Raw genomic sequence first — 22,537 nt, 5'->3', positions numbered from 1 at the left:
AAACTAGATAGGTAAACTACATGCCTATCCTATTACATGACCGCCATCCAAACTGGTTCAAGATATCCCGAGCTACCATCTTTTATCGGAAAGACCCAGTAACCAAATGCTCCCTGGCCTCCGTCTAGGTGAGTAGCGACCAGGTACGGATCAGAGCCGTAGTTCGGAATAAAACCTGCAAAAAATGGATACATGATATTCTGTTAAAAACCAAATCATTTCTGCAAGTCCAGATAGTCCACATCAAAGCACAAACTCCAACCCGAATGTGTCTTGCTAAGTCAGGCTCAATCCCATTAAGTCATGTCCCAAATAACGCGTTAACGGAATATTTTAGCCAGGCTAGGGGGCCATGGCCCCTGCAGCTACCAACGTAGCTCCGCCGTTGCCTTCAATGATGGCGAGGGGATAAGGCTCATATAAGTGGACTGGGCGCTGCATCGGAGCACCCTCACCAACGACAAAGGGGTCATTTTTTTTGAGGTAAAAGCATCCCAAATACCTTAATTTGCGCAGGATGTGATGTTTTAGTCCCAAACTTGTAAAATGCAACTCCACCATACTCCAACTTGCATTGGATGTGATGATTTAGTCCCCCGCCTATCACAGCGTGACAAGTGGCCGGACCGGTCATCGCCCGCATTTTTGCAAAAGACACCGTGCCGTTTTATCTAATCAACCCGCAATACATGGTGCCTGAATTAACTTTGTGTCAATTCCCCCTTCGCACTACACCAATTCAGTTGACTATTCAAACTACAGCGCAGTACATGGCATCATGTGAACGGCAGGGTTTCAACGGAAGCTTGCTACTGATTTATTTCAGAGTTTTTCTCTGTCCGCGCCCTTATTATGTATTGTGTGTTCACTCTATTCGCTCATCTGAAAAGTGCACCGATGTTTCTCGTCCATAAAGAAAAAATGAACACCGCACGCAATACTACAATGGGGACAAGAGCCAAACTGACAGACATAGCCCTACAACTGATTTCTGCCGAAGAAACACAACCGATCAAAGAAGCTATCCAGCTGTCCATCATCTTCTTGCGCTAGTTGAAGAGCTGGGGGGTGAGCCGCTTCGCCGTCCCTCGGTCAATGGTAAAATACCACTTTCTCTAGAAGAACAGTAAAAAACCACGGATCAAAAGAAAACAGTAAAAATATCACGAGCAGGACGAAGAGAACTCCTCAGTTCATCAGCCGCGCCATGAAACTTTGCAGAAACTTTGTCGGAATCGGGATATTTCTCCTGTGCTGCAAGTTGGTGGCCTGATCTGGCCGGAGGCACGGGTGCCGCCAGCGTGACAGGAGCAAGCGACGGCGAGACACCACTGATCTCTTGCAGAGCTTATCCGAAACCCGAAACAGGGGCGAGATGCAGCCACACTCCAGAAACAGAAACAGAAACGAGAGCAGAGAGTTGTTGCGGCAAAATCAACCAAAGATGGATAAGCCTCCGGTCATGGGACAGATCAAATGCATGTATGTGTGTCTCCAATTTGTCACTCATGTATTGATGTATATCCAGAACCAAAATCAAGGGCTATACACAGCGGGAAGAGAGGAAGAGAGCTCACTCTATGTGCAGCAGCGAGGAGGAAGAGGCTCACAATACGTACAGCCACTCTATCAACAGCTAATTGAGCAGGCCAGAATCGAATTGGGTCTTAAAACTCCAATCTACCGGCCTGATCCCCTCCGATCTTCTATACAGCGAACGGGATTATTCGGGGAATTTCTTACCTATGTATAGTTTGTGCAGTATGTACTAGTAGTATCTTCGCTCTGGCCTGTCGACGATGTTGTTTTTTCACTGCAGGGGGCTGCCAGCCATGGACGTGGACATGGCGGAGAGCCGGCTGGCCCCAGCGCGGAACCCGTCGGAGCGCTTTCTGTGCTGCAGCTGTTGTGCCGAGGGAGACGGAGCCAGCGCCCTGCGTGCCCAGTGTCCGCTCCCCATGTGGACACGTTGCGCTAGCATGTTTACCATGCGTCTAGAGCAGCCGCCGCCGCCGACGGGCGGCGGGGAGGCGGGCTTGGTGTTGCCGGCCTGGGCCTCCTGTTCTGCTCCTTGTGCAGGCTGAAACAGAACGAGCCCGGGGTCGGGGAGCACATGCAGGACCGACGGATCTTGGCGGCGCCGCCCGCGGGGGAGGAGGGGGGAGACGGGACGCTGCCGGACTTGACCGGCGAGCCGCCGGCGGAGAGCTTGAGAGGGAGGCGGAGTGGGGAGACGAGACGCTGACGGACTTGACCGGCGAGCCGCCAGCGAAGAGCTTGATACGGGAGAGCTTAACCAGAGATGCGGGTTGAGACAAAGTTAATTCAGGCGCTATGTACCGCGAGTTGATTAGATAAAATGGCAGGGTGTTTTTAGCAAAAGTGCGGGCGACGACCGGTCCACCCACCTGGCTCCCACTTGTTGCTCTGTGATTGGCCAAGGACCAAATTGTCACATCAAATGCAAGTTGGGGTATGATGAAATTGCATTTTGCAAGTTTGGGACTAAATCATCACATCTCATGCAAGTTAAGGTACCTGAGATGCTTTTACCTCTTTTTCTTTGCTGGTGAGTTACTGCCTATACAATTGTTTGGTTAAAAGTTTCACAAAACTAGGAGAAACAGACAAACATAGACTGCATGGCATGAAACCCCCACTTTATTATGCCAAAAAAGTAGAAACCACCTAGCAACACAAGATCGAATTCTCTGGCTCGCTAATGAATGCCGACAAAACAGGGTCCCCGCCACATTTCATCATCCCTGCACTCTACACATAGTAGGTTAGAAGACATATCACCAAGCAGCTCCCTACTATGCCGTCAGAGGGAGAAGAGAAACATTGTTGATAGTGAGAGAATCCCTCTACAGTCATGCGCCGCCCCAGTCCTCCGATGCTCTCAAAACCACTAGAGACGCTGCCCCTATATCTGCCTAACCACGCCGCCTTGCGCAGCCTACATTCACCACCTCCTACCTCCTAGGGCCACTATTCTGACATCGTATTAGTTAGTGCATCGCAGATTTTTTTCCCGAAGGCATCACTGAGTTCCTGGTACCTCTCAAGCACATATTTGGTAAGATTTTTGTCCCGACCAAAATACTGTTGGAAATATGCATGGTATGACAAACATCTATCTCTTTCCTGTCTTGCACTAGCCTTGCTGGGGAACCTTTTATAACACTGTTTGCTTGCATATGTGTGTATAACGATCTTGAAAAAATAAATACAATTGATTGTCAAAGGTCAGATGAAATAATTATGACTCCTATTGATCACCCAGTCCTATCGTGGCTATATGGCACATAGGACATGGTTGACCATTTCCCTTCTCTCGTGACGTGAATATGCAACTAACATTTTTTCCTGAAAAAGTACATTGCATATCGAAAAGTAATTGAAGTTATTCTCAACCTTTAAATGTATTTGAGCTTCTCGGATAACTCACTAGAACATTACACATCTTACACAAATAGGACACCTACACAAACTGGGCAAAACTCTGCAATTGGATAACCAGTATGATTTTTCTGTGTTAACTCATGTGTAACTCGGACTTATGAAGTAATGAATTATTTTTCTCATGACCTCCTTCTAATTTAAACATCTCACCAGGGCCGGCCCATAGCTTTGCGGGGCCCTAGGGCAAGACATCAACAAGGGGCCCTTGTTGATTCGAAAGCTAAAAATGTTTTCTATTTAAAAAGAAAAGTAAATATCTGGTTCATAGCATAGACGATGGTCTTTGGATTTTAGAATTGACAGTACAATTTATTTATTGATAAGGAGAATTACACCATGATAGTAATGAAATAATTTAATTCCACATAAACTTGCTTTACTAAATATTAACAGCGGAGAATTCATTTTGTCTAGAATTATGTTTAGAATTACTATCTCAACTAAAATATCCCTAGCCTTATCAATCATATTGTCATAGTTTGGAGGATCCAAAATATCAATAGTGCATGATTGTTGTTCATCGACTCCCGGTGTTTCTGAATTTGGTTAGTGACTTAGGTTTTCAACTTTTCATGTTGGCTAGAATTATTATCACCATCGTTCATATCATCATTAGTAGCATCTGTATTCTCAGTCATTTGCTCTTCAACACTTACTATGGCCAGTTCCAGGGGGTCTCTAGAAGAATTACTAGTTCTGAAAAAATTGTCAATTAGTCATTTTTGGGTTTCTACCAATTCATCTTTGAGCTGCCTTTTACTTATCTTTTTTACCAGATAAACGCTTTCTAGACGACATGACACTAACAAGAACAGTTAGCATAAATGATTAATATAGGGAACAAACGCACCTAAATATGGATTGATGTGGATCTTGATTGCCAGATCCGCAGGTTGCAGTATTCAGCACGAACGAGAAGACGACACCAAGAACTGAATAATTTCCTCCATTCTGCAGTTCTCCTAATCTCCTGACTCCCGAGGACTCTCTCACACTTAGATCCAGTGAATATCAGAAGAACACCTGTGCAGGTAGATGTGGACTCCTCAGAGCAGGAGGACAGAGCCATTTAATTGAGGAGGGACAGGATTATGGGAAGGAAGAAAAGAAGAACACCTACCGTTGATGGGGAACGAATAACATTGAGAAGGGAAGGAGAGCTGATATGGGAACGGATTTTCGCCTTTAATCTCCATTAAGGGCCAGCGGCGACCTTGGAATCGGAGACGCATGGGAGCGACGGCGCTGTTTATGGGAGTCGGGATTTTGCGATCTGAAGGAATCGAGGAGAAAGATTGACGATGGGTTTTGCCCCAGCGCCACGACCGAATGGGCCCTCTGTTTTCTCAATAAATTTCTTGGGCTTCTTACGACCTATGAAGGAATACTACCTCCTGGTTGGGGCCCCTGCCTTCCGGGGGCCCAGGGCGGGCGCCCCGTTTGCCCAGCCTATGGGCCGGGCCTGCATCTCACCATGGCTATCCCTAATCTTGACTCCTTACATATTTTGGACTTCTTGATTCGACTCAGCATATGAATTATGATCTAGACTACCAGCCCATGCGACCACATTGAGCATGCTTGCGATGATCAGCTTGACCTTCTCCCCGGGACAACAAAGCCTACATTCCAGAGTGATTCAGCGGAGATGATATAGTGGCCGGCATCGACGCTCCCTCTCTCGCTCTCCAACTCCAATGGCTTCCCTCTGCTTCTTTATTTTGGGTTCCATTCATCGAGCCGCACAACACTCATCAGGCTCATGACCAGCATACAACACTTGCCCAGTCTCTATATTGTAGGGTTCTTATACCAGAAGAAAAAGATAATCTAATCACTCACAACGCGATTCAAGTCTCTTCTCTTACCCACGAGAACAGATGCGCGACGGGTACCAAGCGGCGGATGGGTTAATGTAGGTTCAAGCTAGAGCGTAGGGGAGCACAGCGGACCTTGTCGAGGGAGTCCGCGGCTGTAATGCGGTGGCCCGCGGCGTCGATCCCTCTCCTCCTCTCCAATGGCTTCGCTCTGCTTCATTGATGATTTTTACCGGGGAAAAATAGTTTTTTTATGGAAGGAAAACAAATAGTTGGATGGGCTGCTTGCTGTTTGGGCTCCACTGACTTGAACAGCCCGTCCTAAATGGGCTGGAGCTTCCTCAAGGTCCAACCATCCCATCGCCTCCTCCCCCCAACTCTGCTTGGACGCGTCGGTGGATCGATGACGATAACAATGGCCGCCACCTCCAGTTCGGAGCGGCACGCCGGCGACCATGGCTGCCGAGTGGGCGCCACCGCTGGGCGCGGAACCCTCGCCGCAGGCACCCGTCGCAAGGTCTGCACGGTCCACTCTTGCTCCAGCCCTTCTTAATCAGATCTCCCTAACTCCTCCCCTTTTATGACTATTTCGCGTTCATGAGTGAGGAAGCGTAGGAATTCTTATGGAAGAACTCGTGTAGCAATCAGTTGATTTTGTTGGTTTTGGTGCTTCAGAACGCTCACCCCTCAGCTCTGATTCGTATGTAGTAAAATGTGCTACTAAAAAGGGAAGTAAAACATTTGTTGTCAGATTACAGACATCATTTTCTGCAGTTCTGATTGTGTTTAATCAATATCTTTTGATCACATAAATCATACTCCCTCCGTCCCAAAATTTTTGTCTTAGATTTGTCTAAATACGGATGTATCTAACACTAAAACGTAACTAGATACTTCCGTATTTAAATAAATTTAAGACAAGAATTTTGAGACGGAGGAAGTATTAAGATTGTTTGGTTCACAGAGCTCTCTCAATGGGCTATAACCAATAGATGGCCCCTCCTCCTAGGATGTTCTTGGCACACCTATTGAGCTTCGACTAATTGTTCTGACTTCTGAGTTCTGACTACATAGAGGGTGCGAGTTTCAGAACATAATTTTACCAGCGAACTCGAATTTCTGGCCACCAGTTTGAACTACAGTTTCATATGTGAAGGGTTGGATTCATATATATTGCATTAGACATCATTGCCAATCACATAGAAGCTAGGACTAAGTTAGTGGAGTGACTAAGACTAAAGTAACAATGCTCATTTGGTTAACTAAAGTAGCAAAAGCTCTTTATCCCACCTTCTAGTAAGTAGTAATTGTAGTATTAGGTAATAGAGCTCAGTGGCAGTGACAAAAAATTTCTTGGAAACAAGGAAGGATGATACTATTATTATTTCAGAAACGGCACCAAGGCCGTACCTATTATTGAACGGTAACATCCAAGAAATACGACAAGCACCAACCGACTGACACACACCACATTTTCCTCTGTCTCGACTCACTCCCACTACTAAACCAAAGTAGCACACTGACTCGACCTTGAATCTTCAAAAGAGCAGCGTCTAGGAAGAAAATCAAAGCATTCTCAAATCTCAATCTTTGCAGGAATCCAAGCCACCCTTCTTTCGGCCAGGAGGTGGCCAGATTACTTGCTCGCGGAGTCTCCCTCAACAGCTAGCGGAACGGTGCTTGCCATGGTGCGGTACTTGAGGGCGTACAGCATCTCGAGGTAGCGGCGGGTCTCACGCCTTTCGAGGTTGGAGACGTACTTCCAGAACCCATACACGCCGGTGAGGGTCATCAGCCTCTCAGAGTAAAGCTTCCAGGTGTACCTAAATAAGAATAACTGTTAGTCTCAGCAAACTAGTTATCCTTGGAAGTAGTAAAAACTAGTGAATTTTGAGTTGCATACTTCTCCTCAATACGCTGAAGCCCACCCTGTGAGATCTTGGTCCAGTGGCTGGGGTCAACCTGGCACTTCTCAAAGAACTCAACCAGCAGAGCAGAGGCCTTGTCACCCTGGTAGGGATCAATGTGGTAGCCAGACACGCCATTCACGATGATCTCAGCAGGACCACCATATGCAGTTGCGAAGGTAGGAAGACCGCAGGTCATGGCCTCGATGACAGTAAGCCCAAACGCCTCATAGAAAGCAGGCTGCACGCAAAAGGGGTATGTGAGAACACATATTTTTACAAGGCAAGAATGTGGTTTATGCAACACGTAGTTACCTGCACAAAGGCACCCTTGGTGTCGCAGATGTAACGGTAGAGCTCAGCATTACGGACACGGTTCATCTGGGCAGAGATCCAGCGGACATGGCCATTCAGGTTGTACTGCTCAATAAGGTCAAACATCTTCTTGAACTCAGCCTGCTCCTCCTTGTCCTTTGATGGATTGCCATGGTCACCACAGACAACCACAAGGTTAACCAGCTCCTGCAAGCGAGGGTTCTTGCCATACAGCTCAACCAGACCAGTCAAGTTCTTAACACGGTCCAAACGAGCCATCGAGAAGATGATTGGCTTGTTCCGGTCCTTGAGCACATACCTGCAGAAGGTATTCTAGTCAGATGTACAGCAATAAATGCATCAGACCGTTGCAGCTCAGGCGGTAAGAAACAATTCTGCAGTTCTTACTTGTGCTCGTTGTTGTCAACATTACTGTAGAGCAGCTCCTCGATCTCTGGGTGGAGGGAGGTGAGCCTCCTCTGTGACTCGGAGTACGGGAAGTAGATGGACATGTCCGCACCAGGTGAGACTATGTTAAACTTGGGGTCGAAAACATCGATACCATGGACAACACGGTACATTCCGGGCATTGTGAATGCCATGTGAGACTCGTACTGACCAACAGTGTCCTTGCTGAAAAGGCAGAATTTCCATTAGGCCATGCGAAGACAACTGCTGTCTACAACAAAACAGATGGATATCATCAGAGAAAGCTCAGTCGTAAAGAAACATTACTTTCCAGCAATCTCTTGGAAGGTGCTAGTGATGATGAAGTCAGCATGGTTCATTGCAATCAGATCGGTAGTGAACTGGCATGAGAAGTGGTAGTGGTCCTCAAACTTCTTCCAGTAGAGGTCAGAGTTGGGGTACTTAGTTTTCTCAAGTGCGTGTGCAATTGTACACTGCAGACCAATGATCGTGGTAACATCAGAAAAGATCAATGTGTGGTAAATATGCTTGCAGAAACAGAGAAGTGGCTAGAATTCATACATGTGTAACACCCATCTTGTGTGCAAGCAAGCACGCAACAAGGTTTCCATCGCTGTAGTTTCCAATGATCAGGTCAGGATTGGCCTGGAGCTCTCCGGAAATCTCGTGTGCCACATCCTGGCAGAAATGGGGCAGAGTTAGCAAAATATGTCTGTGAATAATGACAAAGGTATGATGGTGAGGTTAGGAGGCATCTACTTCAGTGAAAGTCTCCAGGTACGGCCAGACTTCAAAACGAGAGATCCACTTGCGAACAATTCCACTTTCAGTTCTGAATGGCACACGGAGGATGTGGGTGTGCTCTGTTCCGAGGACCTTCTCAAGACGCTGACCGCAGGTCGTACCGGTTGCATCAGGGAGAAGCCTCGTAACCTGTGCAGGGCCAAAAAAAATGTTTCAGTATCATACAACAAGTTTTAATTATCATACCAGACGTCACACTTACAATAAGGATCCGTGGTGTGATGTCGAGGCCTTGCTGCTTGATCCTCAGCAGCATCTCATTCTCCATAGCGCGGACTTGATCCAGAATGTAGACAACCTTTGGGGAATCATAGCTCAAAGATTAATCAGAAGAGGTTTAATCACTTGACCATGTATAAACTATGCAGGATGTTATTACCTGGCCTCCGGTGTCAGGGTACCCCAAGACATTGGCTTGGGCAAAGTAACCGTGCGGCGAGAGGATGACAACATTGAACACCATCGGGATTGTGCCAAGGAACTTCTCGAGCGTGGACGGGTCTGGAGCCTCGAGAAGGTCGAGGAGCAGGTGAAGGGTCTCCTGCGCACGCTTGGCGCAGTCACCCCAACCCTTCTCCAGGCCAAGTTCTTGGAACCTGCATTTGTCCAATCAAAAGAACCGTTAAAAACATCTCAGTGGTTCCTTCTGAAGAAAATACTCCAGGCTACATTAACTGGCTAATAATTCTGTACAATACAATGGTCACTTGGTCAGTACCTGTGGTGGAAGTCTAAGTATGGAGTGTCTGCCGGGAGACCAGACAGATGCTCCTCGGCCTTCCTCAGAGCTCCCTGGAGAGCACTGAGGCTGCGGATTCTGTCGTTCAGCATCATAGTCTGGAGGAAACAAGAGTACAAGTTTACATGCTTCTTTTTTTCTGGCAAGTCTCATCAAAGTTTAAACAATGTATGCAGGATGAAAGACTGTCTTACCATGCCCTTGTAGTTGTGTGCGCGGAGGAAGTTGAGAAGGGGGTACATGCTCTCCTTGTCATGGAAGAGCTTTGATGACAGGTGCCTGTTGAGGAACTGCACGCCGTTGCCGATGGACTTGGACAGCGAAGGGCGAGGGAAGGAGGCGTTGAATGGCTCAAAGTCCAGCTCGAGCACAAAGTCCTTGTTGCTGCCAACATATGAAAATAGTATCACACAACATTGAATCAATATCATCAGAGCAAGAGAATCAAATTATCTGTTCAGTATCCCAGTTCTGGTACTGATTTTTTTTTTTAAAATTTACCTTCCTTCCACGAGCTGTTCCTTGAATTGCAGGTACTCAGGGACACTCAACTCCTCTACAGCGAGCTCGCTCACGTTGACCCTCACATACTCCCAGACACCAGGCCTTGGACGGATGGCAAGCGCGACCCACGGCGAGATGACGATCGCCTCCTGTATCATATACAGAAGTGCACCAGTTAGAGCAACAGGTAAAGCAAACAAGGATGCTGAAGAAGTCTGCTGAGATAAGAAGTCAGATGCAAACCTGCGCTGCCCTGAGCACATCCTCAAAGGCGCCATCCTTGAGCTTCTCTCGCTCTGCTTCGGGGATCGCGGTGTTGTACTCAGCGATGATCTGGTGGGACTGCAGCATTCCATTTCCAAGGTTGACCAGCCTGCACCAAGCATCGTCATATGCCGCATAAGATCCACCATATAGCATTCAGAATTATCGCATCGAGTAAGATCCACCTAAATATATTTGCAAGTCAGATTGGTGACATCTGAAGCCATTGTTTAGCACACCATGCATCATTTAGAGAAGAATTTGGAATTCCATTCGAAACATTACAGTTCTGGTTTTGACGGTGCATTTACTGAACTTGACAAAATTATATGAGATTCAGTTCAGTCAGATGTTGTGCCACATAGATCCTGTCAGATCCAGGCATCGGCAGACCGATTAGTGCATAATAATGTTCAGCAAGTCTTGATTAGCACTAGGTCAATGTGCAGAATACAATCACTCTACCCAGCTGCACCTGGTCAGATCTGGCAGCAATCAACGGAACTCCAACAGCACGAGGTGTGTCATCAGTGTTCACTGTTCAGTATACTAGGTTTCTAGAAAAACTTATTTAAATATTTGATTGATTGACCAGGTATGTTGAGTAGGAATGAAGTTTGGCATCCATTGCGCACTAGGGGACGCCAGATTTATGCAACAGTTTTCTTCTAGCCACCGCCAGGAGATCTACATACTTGCGTAATAAATTTATAATAAGGGGAAAAAAGAGTAGCAGTTACAGTGCAGGGGAGGGAATGGGGGTCGAACCTGGTGAAGACAGCGACGAGCTCGTTGGGGTGCGCGGAGAGGGAGTCGCCGATGCGCTCCCTGACACTGTGGAGGCGGCTGAGTACGCGGTCGCCGGCGGCTTCCCCCATCGCTCAAGCTAGCCTGCAGAACAAGATTATCAGCGGTGTGTTCTTCAGTTCAGAGATCCAACAGATGAGCAGGAACCGAGCAAGATTTGGAGAAGACCAAAGAAAAATAAAACATTCGACGGCGCAAACTAGAGGATCGAGAGGCATACAAGAATCAAAATCTAGACTTAAGGCTTCAGACAGAGGACCGAGAAGGAGAAAGCAGTGGAGTGTGCGCGTTTATAATTATACGGATCTGAAGTGAGAAACCAACAGGTAGCCCAGGTGTTGTCCGGCGAGAAGTTCAAGTAGCCGACAGACGCCGGTGGGTTTGCATGAGCAGCAGTAGCCGCCCGTTGGAACTTGGAACCGAAGCCGGCAGTGGCAGGGAGGAAGAGTGACGCGTGCGAGCACCTTGTAAAGCACGAGATCAGCGTGGGATTCCTTTCTTGCAGGCCATGCCAAGGTGGTTAAGACTAATGGTGGTGATTAGGCGTCGAGCTTTTCGTGTTACCGGGAAATGACAGAAATAATCTGGAGCTAATTAACCATATGGGTGCTAGCACAAGAAAGGAGAACCGGCCGACAGCATCCACTTGGTGAGTTGGTGCTGAAACCTTAAACCCAGAGAAGAGAATGATGGCAACTTGCCAGGACCGCAGATCCGGCGGAAGCACCCATCCACCACATCTCCGCAAGTGGATGCTGATTGCTATCTTCTGTCCCCTAGTGGCTACTCCAGCAAACCACTTTATTTTTCTTAATTATTGACAGCAAAACAGAGGAAGCCGCACCGACGACACTGAAACAGAGCATAGCAGAGCACGCGCAGAAGAAAGAAGAACTCTCCATTGGCATTGGCATTGGCAGGAGGACGAGCTCACCTGACCTTGCTCTCCTTCTCCGCGAGGAGAGCCCCGGGAAACGCCACGCGAGGCAGGAACGAAGGGAAGCAGACAGAGGTGGACGACGACGGGTGAATGGAGAGCTCTGCCCACGGCGAGGCAGGGTATTTATGTTGCAGCGGCCGGGGTGGGGTGGCAGGTGGCACGCACCCTCATCTTTGCCCTGCCCCCTTCTTCACTGTGCACATCTCTTTGCTTGCGAAACAATTTATCCAATTAGTGCATTGTGATCTGACCCGTATGTTGATTTCTTTCCATCAATGTGTACGTGGGTTTCTGTGGATGGATCAAATGGATGGATCGCGGGGTCATAAATTCGTAATCTGTGCCAAAGCTATTGCTCTCAGGATTGCCCTTCGGTTTTTTATCCTAGTGTACGCATTAAAAAAAGGTTGTATTATTATCAAAGGCTGGCCGAGTATGAGCTTTTTCTTTCTTGAACACGGTACAATCGTTGATGCTCACATATACACACATACGTGGCATGAGCTCCTTTTTCGCTCGTGTCATCTTGGTGTGACGTTTCGAGTCAACAAATCTTATGTCATGAAACAAAATGTACATGTAGGGAAAAGAATGTGCACCGCTTACACAATGTTATAAATCACTGGTTTCGCCGACAGAGATAGTATGATCGAGAAATTTGGTTACAATAATAGAAGCGCTCTCGTCCCTGGCAGCTCTAACCCTAGCCGCCGCCAGGAGACGCCAATCTTCCAGCGCCGTCCTCCGGCGACCTTGGTCGTCGATGGTGAGGGGGATCGCCGGATCCACACTTGTGGATCGTTTTTACTTCCTCGTAGTTTAGGTTTTTAGACTATTCATCGTCTCGGCTTTGGCGGCGATGATGACGGTGTTGAGTAAAGATTCTTCGAATCCTTCCCTGACGAGGCCATCGGCCCTATGGTTGGAGATGGATGTGGAAACCAGTCTGTTCAACCAAGAATGGCGTGGCGGTGGCGACATCCTCGTGATGGACCTGTGTCCTCAAGCTCCGCCGTTGCGACGATGTTTGCTCCAGCGTCGGCGCGGAGCTTGGGAGGTAGTCCAGGAGTGGATGCATATTGTGATCTGCATCGACGACATCTGGAAGACGGAACGTGTGCTGAGTTCGTGGTTCGTGAATGGCAGGTATGGTTTCCTCCTTCGGCGTCTTAGCCGTGGCGGGGTGCTAGATCTGGAGTTCGATGGCGTGTCGGGGGTGTTGCCCATGTCTGATTCGTTCAACGGTAATGGCTTCACTTTTGGTGAGCCACCTTGGAGGTCCACAAAGCTGCATATCAGCGATGGAGCCGCGTCGAGCTCGGGTGAGGAGGTGATCTGTCATTCTTTTCTTTGGTGGCTACTGTGGTGGTGCAGGAGGCAGGTGACGGACGTTGGTGTCAAGTTCAGAGATGTTCTGCTATCTTTTTGGTTTTGTCATGTCGGTCATTACATGACTTGTACTTTTAATCTCTATGATATGAATGAGACATGTATTACTATGCAAAAAAAAATTGGTTACACAAAATGCACATTGCTCTGCTAATACAATTTTTTTTGGTGGGGTTCAGCTAAGATGAGGTTGGAGGTGAATTTACAGTTGATTTTGTGGTGACGGTAACACACAACTACCTCGTTTTTTTTGCGGGTGAAATCTACCTCGTTATTTCATCGACAACACACTCCGGTCTTGTTAGGGCATGTACAATGGTTGATAAGATAGTCTTATCTTAAATTTTGCATATAATTTAGAGATGACAAAAAATGTCTACAATGGGTCATCTCTTAGCCTTATCTTCAATAACTAGCAATTGTTAAAAATGTGGCGAGACATATTGTGCTAAAAGATCATTTCTTGTCTTATCTTAAATAAGAAAAGATAAGCCTTCTCTTGTAAGTTCTCTCTCCTCCATCTCATCATTTATCCTGCGTGGCACTCCTAAGATAGCACCATTATACATGCCCTTAGCAGTCAGTGCGAGCCTTTTATGTATGTACAGTACGGGAACCTGTACGTGCACCCCGTAGGTCGCTCCACACCAGCCAGGGAGCAACTTTTTCCGTGCTGGATGGGGACAGGCCTCCTACCAAAGGACAGGAAATCATCGACCGGGTGCTTTATATTACTCGGGATGGATGATGAGATTAGTTTGGGTGAGATCGGGTTTCGCTTGGGTTGGAAGCAAGGTGGAGATGGATGGCCCCTCTTTCTTCAGGTGGATCGTCCCTTCCTACCCCACAACCCAACCGAATCGCCACCAAAACTTGTTCCTTCTTATCCACACCCCTCTATCTCTCGCCTGGCTGCTTGGCGGCCTGTGTTCAACAGTTTGCAGAGCCGTCCATGTAGTCCTCACATGGGTCCGATTCGGTCAAGCAAAATGTGTCAAAATTTTATTCATCTTTTTGAGGTGGAGATGAACCATTTCTTTTTTCTAGGTACGCGAAAAGTCCTTTTTCGGAAACCCTATCTCCGGCCTTTGCTGGATACGGCGACCTCAAAGGCATCGCGCTCTTTTTTGGAAGTGTTGCTGTTGTGTGCTCCTCCTCCCCTCTCCCCGTGGCCTTGGCTCCGGAGGGAAACCTCATATCTGCGAGATTGGGCGATGAAGGCACCTTCATATCTTCTTCCTCCTTGGGGGCATCCTCTCGGGGCCGGCTACAATTGAAGACCGGTGGATGGCAGCATCTTCGCCGTGTGGTTTGTTGAGTCGGCTGTTTCGAGGGCGCTAGTCTCTATTTGGCGATGATGATGACGTCGGGATGAGCTTGGGTCGCCACTCGGGCTTCTGTAGTCAGATCTTCCCGACGTGTCTAAGATGCTTTTCCGTGGGTTGCCTAGCTGCTTTGAAGTCAAAGATGCGATGAAGCGAATCCAGGTGGTGACGATGGCAGGTGCTCGGTGGTCATTTTTGGTGGGCACGGCCGACGAAAGTCCTGCATATATCCCTGGCGATGATGATGACGTCGGGATGAGCTTGGGTCGCCACTCGGGCTTCTGTAGTCAGATCTTCCCGACGTGTCTAAGATGCTTTTCCGTGGGTTGCCTAGCTGCTTTGAAGTCAGAGATGCGATGAAGCGAATCCAGGTGGTGACGATGGCAGGTGCTCGGTGGTCATTTTTGGTGGGCACGGCCGATGAAAGTCCTGCATATATCCCTGGCGATGCTCGTCATCAAAGTCGGAGCTGTCAGTTGTTCATGCATACATGGGCCGTCGTGGCTTTTGCTCCATGTCGGTGGCCAGGTTGGCCTGTGGTGCCCATGTTTGTGGGTTGGGTTATATCGGTTTTAGCCTGATTTTTCGTCAATTAACCGGGCATTTCTCTCTTCTTCTTATTCAATAAAAATGGCAATTCTTTTGCCACGTTTTAAAAAAGTCCCTTTTCACGAAAAGGATTTAGATCTATTATGAAGGTTCATTAGTTGTACAAAAGCAGAACATAATAAATATGACATCGAGGTGCCTGGATCATCGAACCACCACTGCCAACACCAAAACGAGCCGCTGTCGCCATTCGCTGGCCTGACCTTGTTGATAATAATCAGGAAATTTTTGTGCGCGTGTAGCTAAGTGTTGGGGAGCGTAGTAATTTCAAAAATTTCCCACGCACACGCAAGATTATGGTGATGCACAGCAACGAGAGGGGAGAGTGTTGTCTACGTACCCACGCAGACCGACTGCGGAAGCGATCACACAACGTAGAGGAAGTAGTTGTACGTCTTCCCGATCCGACCGATCCAAGCACCGTTACTCCGGCACCTCCGAGTTCTTAGCACACGTACAACTCGATGACGATCCTCGGGCTCCGATCCAGTAAAGCGTCGAGGAGGAGTTCCGTCAGCACGACGGCGTGGTGACGATCTTGATGTTCTACCGACGCAGGGCTTCGCCTAAGCACTACAACGATATGATCGAGGTGAAATATGGTGGTACGGGGCACCGCACACGGCTAAGGAACAATCTCAAAGATCAACTTGTGTGTCTATGGGGTGCCCCTGCCCCCGTATATAAAGGAGTGGAGGAGGGAAGGGTCGGCCCTCTCTATGGCGCGCCCTAGGGGAGTCCTACTCCCACCGGGAGTAGGATTCCCCTTATCCTAGTCCAACTAGGAGTCCTTCCATGTAGTAGGAGTAGGAGTCAAGGCAAGGGAAAAGAGGAGAGAAGGAAGGAGGGGGCGCAGCCCTTCCCCCTAGTCCAATTCAGACTAGGCCTTGGGGGGGCGCCCAACCTCTCCTATCTCTTCCCCCTAAAGCCCAATAAGGCCCATATACTCCCCGGCGAATTCCCGTAACTCTCCGGTACTCCAAAAATACTCGGATCACTCGGAACCTTTCCGATGTCCGAATATAGTCGTCCAATATATCGATTTTTACGTCTCGACCATTTCGAGACTCCTCGTCATGTCCCCGATCTCATCCGGGACTCCGAACTCCTTCGGTACATCAAAACTCATAAACTCATAATATAACTGTCATCGAAACCTTAAGCGTGCGGACCCTATGGTTCGAGAACAATGTAGACATGATCGAGACACGTCTCCGGTCAATAACCAATAGCGGGACCTGGATGCCCATATTGGCTCCTACATATTCTACGAAGATCTTTATCGGTCAGACCACATAACAACATACGTTGTTCCCTTTGTCATCGGTATGTTACTTGCCCGAGATTCGATCGTCGGTATCCAATACCTAGTTCAATCTCGTTACCGGCAAGTCTCTTTACTCGTTCCGTAATATATCATCTCGCAACTAACTCATTAGTTGCAATGCTTGCAAGGCTTATGTGATGTGCATTACCGAGAGGGCCCAGAGATACCTCTTCGACAATCGGAGTGACAAATCCTAATCTCGAAATACGCCAACCCAACATCTACCTTTGGAGACACCTGTAGAGCTCCTTTATAATCACCCAGTTACGTTGTGACGTTTGGTAGAACACAAAGTGTTCCTCCGACAAACGGGAGTTGCATAATCTCATAGTCATAGGAACATGTATAAGTCACGAAGAAAGCAATAGCAACATACTAAACGATCGGGTGCTAAGCTAATGGAATGGGTCATGTCAATCAGATCATTCAACTAATGATGTGATCCCGTTAATCAAATAACAACTCTTTGTCCATGGTTAGGAAACATAACTATCTTTGATTAACGAGCTAGTCAAGTAGAGGCATACTAGTGACACTCTGTTTGTCTATGTATTCACACATGTATTATGTTTCCGGTTAATACAATTCTAGCATGAATAATAAACATAATAGTAAACACTTATCATGATATAAGGAAATAAATAATAACTTTATTATTGCCTCTAGGGCATATTTCCTTCAGTCTCCCACTTGCACTAGAGTCAATAATCTAGTTCACATCGCCATGTGATTTAACAGCAATAGTTCACATCACCATGTGATTAACACCCATAGCTCACATCGTCATGTGACCAACACTCAAAGGGTTTACTAGAGTCAGTAATCTTGTTCACATATCTATGTGATTAACACCCAAAGAGTACTAAGGTGTGATCATGTTTTGCTTGTGAGATAATTTTAGTCAATGGGTCTGTCACGTTCAGATCCTTAAGTATTTTGCAAGTTCTATGTCTACAATGCTCTACACGGAGCTACTCTAGCTAATTGCTCCCACTTTCAATATGTATCCAGATTGAGACTTAGAATCATCTGGATCAGTGTCAAAAACTCGCATCGACGTAACCCTTTACGACGAACCTTTTTGTCACGTCCATAATCGAGAAACATATCCTTATTTCACTAAGGATAATTCTGACCGCTGTCCGGTGATCTACTCCTACATCACTATTGTACTCCCTTGCCAAATCAATGCAGGGTATACAATAGATCTGGTACACAGCATGACATACTTTATAGAACCTATGGCCAAGGCATAGGGAATGACTTTCATTCTCTTTCTATCTTCTGCCGTGGTCGGGCTTTGAGTCTTACTCAACTTCATACCTTGTAATACAGGCAAGAACTCTTTCTTTGACTGCTCCATTTTGAACTACTTCAAAATCTTGTCAAGGTATGTACTCATTGAAAAAACTTATCAAGCGTCTTGATCTATCTCTATAGATCTTGGAGCTCAATATGTAAGCAGCTTCACCAAAGTCTTTCTTTGAAAAACTCCTTTCAAACACTCCTTTATGCTTTACAGAATAATTCTACATTATTTCCGATCAACAATATGTCATTCACATATACTTATCAGAAATGTTGTAGTGCTCCCACTCACTTTCTTGTAAATATAGGCTTCACCGCAAGTTTGTATAAAACTATATGCTTTGATCAACTCATCAAAGCGTATATTCCAACTCCGAGATGCTTGCACCAGTCCACAGATGGATCGCTGGAGCTTGCACATTTTGTTAGCACCTTTCGGATTGACAAAACCTTCTAGTTGCATCGTATACAACTCTTCTTTAATAAATCCATTAAGGAATTCAGTTTTGTTTATCCATTTGCCAGATTTCATAAAATGCGGCAATTGCTAACATGATTCTGACAGACTCTAGCATAGATACAAGTGAGAAACTCTCATCGTAGTCAACACCTTGAACTTGTCGAAAACCTTTTGCGACAATTCTAGCTTTGTAGATAGTAACACTACTGTCAGCGTCCGTCTTCCTCTTGAAGATCCATTTATTCTCAATTGCTTGCTGATCATCGGGCAAGTCAGCCAAAGTCCAAACTTTGTCTCATACATGGATCATATCTCAGATTTCATGGCCTCAAACTATTTCGCAGAATCTGGGCTCATCATCGCTTCCTCATAGTTCGCAAGTTCGTCATGGTCTAGTAACATGACTTCCAGAACAGGATTACCGTACCACTTTGGTCCGGATCTCACTCTGGTTTACCTACGAGATTCGGTAGTAACTTGATCTGAAGTTACATGATCATCATCATTAGCTTCCTTACTAATTGGTGTAGTAGTCACAGGAACAGATTTCTGTGATGAACTATTTTCCAATAAGGGAGAAGGTACAATTACCTTATCAAGTTTTCTACTTTCCTCCCACTCACTTCTTTCGAGAGAAACTCCTTCTCTAGAAAAACTCCGAATTTAGCAACAAAAGTCTTGCCTTCGGATTTGTGATAGAAGGTGTACCCAACAGTCTCCTTTGGGTATCCTATGAAGACATATTTCTCCGATTTGGGTTTGAGCTTATTAGGATGAAACTTTTTCATATAAGCATCACAACCCCAAACTTTAAGAAACGATAACTTTGGTTTCTTGCCAAACCATAGTTCATAATGCGTCGTCTCAATGGATTTTGATGGTGCCCTATTTAATGTGAATGCAGCTGTCTCTAATGCATAACCCCAAAACGATAGTGGTAGATCGGTAAGATACATCATAGATTGCACTATATCCAATAAAGTACGGTTATGACGTTCGGACACACCATTATGCTGTGGTGTTCCAGGTGGCGTGAGTAGTGAAACTATTTCACATTGTTTTAACTAAAGACCAAACTCGTAACTCAAATATTTTACCTCTGCGATCATATCGTAGAAACTTTTATTTTCTTGTCACGATGATTTTCCACTTCACTCTGAAATTCTTGAACTGTTCAAGTGTTTCAGACTTATGTTTCATCAAGTAGATATCCCATATCTGCTCAAATCATCTTGTGAAGGTCAGAAAATAATGATACCTGCTGTAAGCCTTAATATTCATCGGACCACATACATCAGTATGTATGATTTCCAACAAATCTGTTGTTTGCTTCATTGTTCCGGAGAACGGCGTTTTTAGTCATCTTGCCCATAAGGCATGGTTCGCAAGCATCAAGTGATTCATAATCAAGTGATTTCAAAATTCCATCAGTATGGAGTTTCTTCATGCGCTTTACACCAATATGACCTAAACGGCAGTGCCACAAATACGTTGCACTATCATTATTAACTTCGCATCTTTTGGTTTCAATATTATGAATATGTGTATTATTAAGATCGAGATCCAATGAACTATTTTCATTGGGTGTGTAACCATATAAGGTTTTATTCATGTAAACAAAACAACAATTTATTCTTTTACTCAAATGAATAACCGTATTACAATAAACATGATCAAATCATATTCATGCTCAACGCAAACACCAAATAACACTTATTTAGGTTCAACACTAATCCCAAAAGTATAGGGAGTGTGCGATGATGATCATATCAATCTTGGAACCACTTCCAACACACATCGTCACTTCACTCTTAACTAGTCTCTGTTCATTCTGCAACTCCTGTTTCGAGTTACTACTCTTAGCAACTGAACTAGCATCAAATACTGAGGGGTTGCTATAAACACTAGTAAAGTACACATCAATAACATGTATATCAAATATACTTATGTTCACTTTGCCATCCTTCTTATCCGCCAATCACTTGGGGTAGTTTCGCTTCCAGTGACCAGTCCCTTTGCAGTAGAAGCACTTAGTCTTAGGCTTAGGATCATACTTGGGCTTCTTCACTTGAGCAGCAACTTGCTTGCCGTTCTTCTCGAAGTTCCCCTTCTTCCCTTTGCCCTTTTCTTGAAACTAGTGGTCTTGTCAACCATCAACACTTGATGTTTTTCTTGATTTCTATCTTCGTTGATTTCATCATCACGAAGAGCTTGGGAGTTGTATCCGTTATCCCTTGCATATTATAGTTCATCACGAAGTTCTACTAACTTGGTGATGGTGATTAGAGAATTCTATCAATCACTATCTTATCTCGAAGATTAACTCCCACTTGATTCAAGCGATTGTAGTACCCAGACAATCTGAGCACATGCTCACTAGTTGAGCGATTCTCCTCCATTTTTAGCTATAGAACTTGTTGGAGACTTCATATCTCTCAACTCAGGTATTTGCTTGAAATATTAACTTCAACTCCTGGAACATCTCATATGGTCCATGACGTTCAAAACGTCTTTGAAGTCCCGATTCTAAGCTATTAAGCATGGTGCACTAAACTATCAAGTAGTCATCATATTGAGCTAGCCAAACGTTCACAACGTCTGCATCTGCTCCTGCAATAGGTCTGTCACCTAGCGGCGCATCAAGGACATAATTCTTCTGTGCAGCAATGAGGATAAACCTCAGATCACGGATCCAATCCGCATCATTGCTACTAACATCTTTCAACACAATTTTCTCTAGGAACATATCAAAATAAACACAGGGAAGCAACAACGCGAGCTATTGATCTACAACATAATTTGCAAAATACTACCAGGACTAAGTTTATGATAAATTTAAGTTCAATTAATCATATTACTTAAGAACTCCCACTTAGATAGATATCCCTCTAATCTTCTAAGTGATCACGTGATCCAAATCAACTAAACCATAACCTATCATCACGTGAGATGGAGTAGTTTTCAATGGTGAACATCGTTATGTTGATCATATCTACTATATGATTCACGCTCGACCTTTCGGTCTCCGTGTTCCGAGGCCATATCTGCATATGCTAGGCTTGTCAAGTTTAACCTGAGTATTCTGCGTGTGCAAAACTGGCTTGCACCCGTTGTAGATGGACGTAGAGCTTATCACGCCCGATCATCACGTGGTGTCTGGGCACGATGAACTTTGGCAACGGTGCATACTCAGGGAGAACACTTCTTGATAATTTAGCGAGAGATCATCTTATAATGCTACCGTCAATCAAAGCAAGATAAGATGCATAAAAAGATAAACATCACATGCAATCAATATAAGTGATATGATATGGCCATCATCATCTTGTGCTTGTGATCTCCATCTCCGAAGCACCGTCATGATTACCATCGTCACCGGCGCGACACCTTGATCTCCATCGTAGCATCGTTGTCGTCTCGCCAATCTTATGCTTCCACGACTATCGCTACCGCTTAGTGATAAAGTAAAGCATTACATCGCGATTGCATTGCATACAATAAAGCGACAACCATATGGCTCCTGCCAGTTGCCGATAACTCGGTTACAAAACATGATCATCTCATACAATAAAATTCAGCATCATGCCTTGACCATATCACATCACAACATGCCCTGCAAAAACAAGTTAGACGTCCTCTACTTTGTTGTTGCAAGTTTTACGTGGCTGCTACGGGCTTAAGCAAAACCAATCTCACCTACGCATCAAAACCACAACGATAGTTTGTCAAATAGACTCCGTTTTAACCTTCGCAAGGACCGGACGTAGCCACACCTGGTTCAACTAAAGTTGGAGAGACAGTCGCCCGCAAGCCACCTTTGTGCGAAGCACGTCGGGGAAACCGGTCTCGCGTAAGCGTACGCGTAAGGTTGGTCCGGGTCGTCTCGTCCAACAATACCACCGAACCAAAGTATGACATGCTGGTAGGCAGTATGACTTATATCGCCCACAACTCACTTGTGTTCTACTCGTGCATATAACATCAAACCATAAAACCAGGCTCGGATGCCACTGTTGGGGAGCGTAGTAATTTCAAAAATTTCCTACGCACACGCAAGATCATGGTGATGCACAGCAACGAGAGGTGAGAGTGTTGTCTACGTACCTACGCAGACCGACTGCGGAAGCG

The 22,537-nt window shown here is 45.9% G+C and overlaps 1 protein-coding gene and 1 pseudogene across 4 annotated transcripts; one reads left to right on the top strand and one right to left on the bottom strand.

The window, feature by feature from the left end:
* Nucleotides 1–6,631: 6,631 nt before the first annotated feature.
* LOC119331447 (sucrose synthase 1) lies at nt 6,632–12,106 on the bottom strand. Of its 4 annotated transcripts, none has more exons than XM_037604604.1 (15): nt 11,986–12,106; nt 11,013–11,135; nt 10,224–10,353; nt 9,978–10,129; nt 9,671–9,860; nt 9,456–9,574; nt 9,117–9,333; nt 8,940–9,035; nt 8,693–8,866; nt 8,495–8,611; nt 8,240–8,406; nt 7,913–8,137; nt 7,505–7,823; nt 7,186–7,430; nt 6,632–7,105 (listed from the first exon to the last, which is right to left on the bottom strand). In XM_037604604.1, exons 2-15 carry the CDS (start codon nt 11,120–11,122, stop codon nt 6,919–6,921), a joined length of 2,448 nt encoding a protein of 815 aa, XP_037460501.1. In that variant the 5' UTR covers nt 11,123–11,135; nt 11,986–12,106; the 3' UTR covers nt 6,632–6,918. The 4 variants fall into 4 exon arrangements, with proteins under 4 accessions (XP_037460501.1, XP_037460503.1, XP_037460502.1 ...); XM_037604606.1 differs by having other exon boundaries at nt 11,991–12,079; XM_037604605.1 differs by lacking the exon at nt 11,986–12,106 and adding an exon at nt 11,376–11,528.
* Nucleotides 12,107–12,909: 803 nt separating this feature from the next.
* The window catches only part of LOC119332886, a 26,820-nt pseudogene continuing 17,192 nt past the window's right edge, over nt 12,910–22,537 (top strand).

The sequence above is a fragment of the Triticum dicoccoides genome, chromosome 7A (genome assembly GCF_002162155.2).
Source record: "Triticum dicoccoides isolate Atlit2015 ecotype Zavitan chromosome 7A, WEW_v2.0, whole genome shotgun sequence".
In the NCBI taxonomy this organism is placed as follows: Eukaryota; Viridiplantae; Streptophyta; class Magnoliopsida; order Poales; family Poaceae; genus Triticum; species Triticum dicoccoides.
This window is presented reverse-complemented; position numbering and strand designations above follow the sequence as displayed.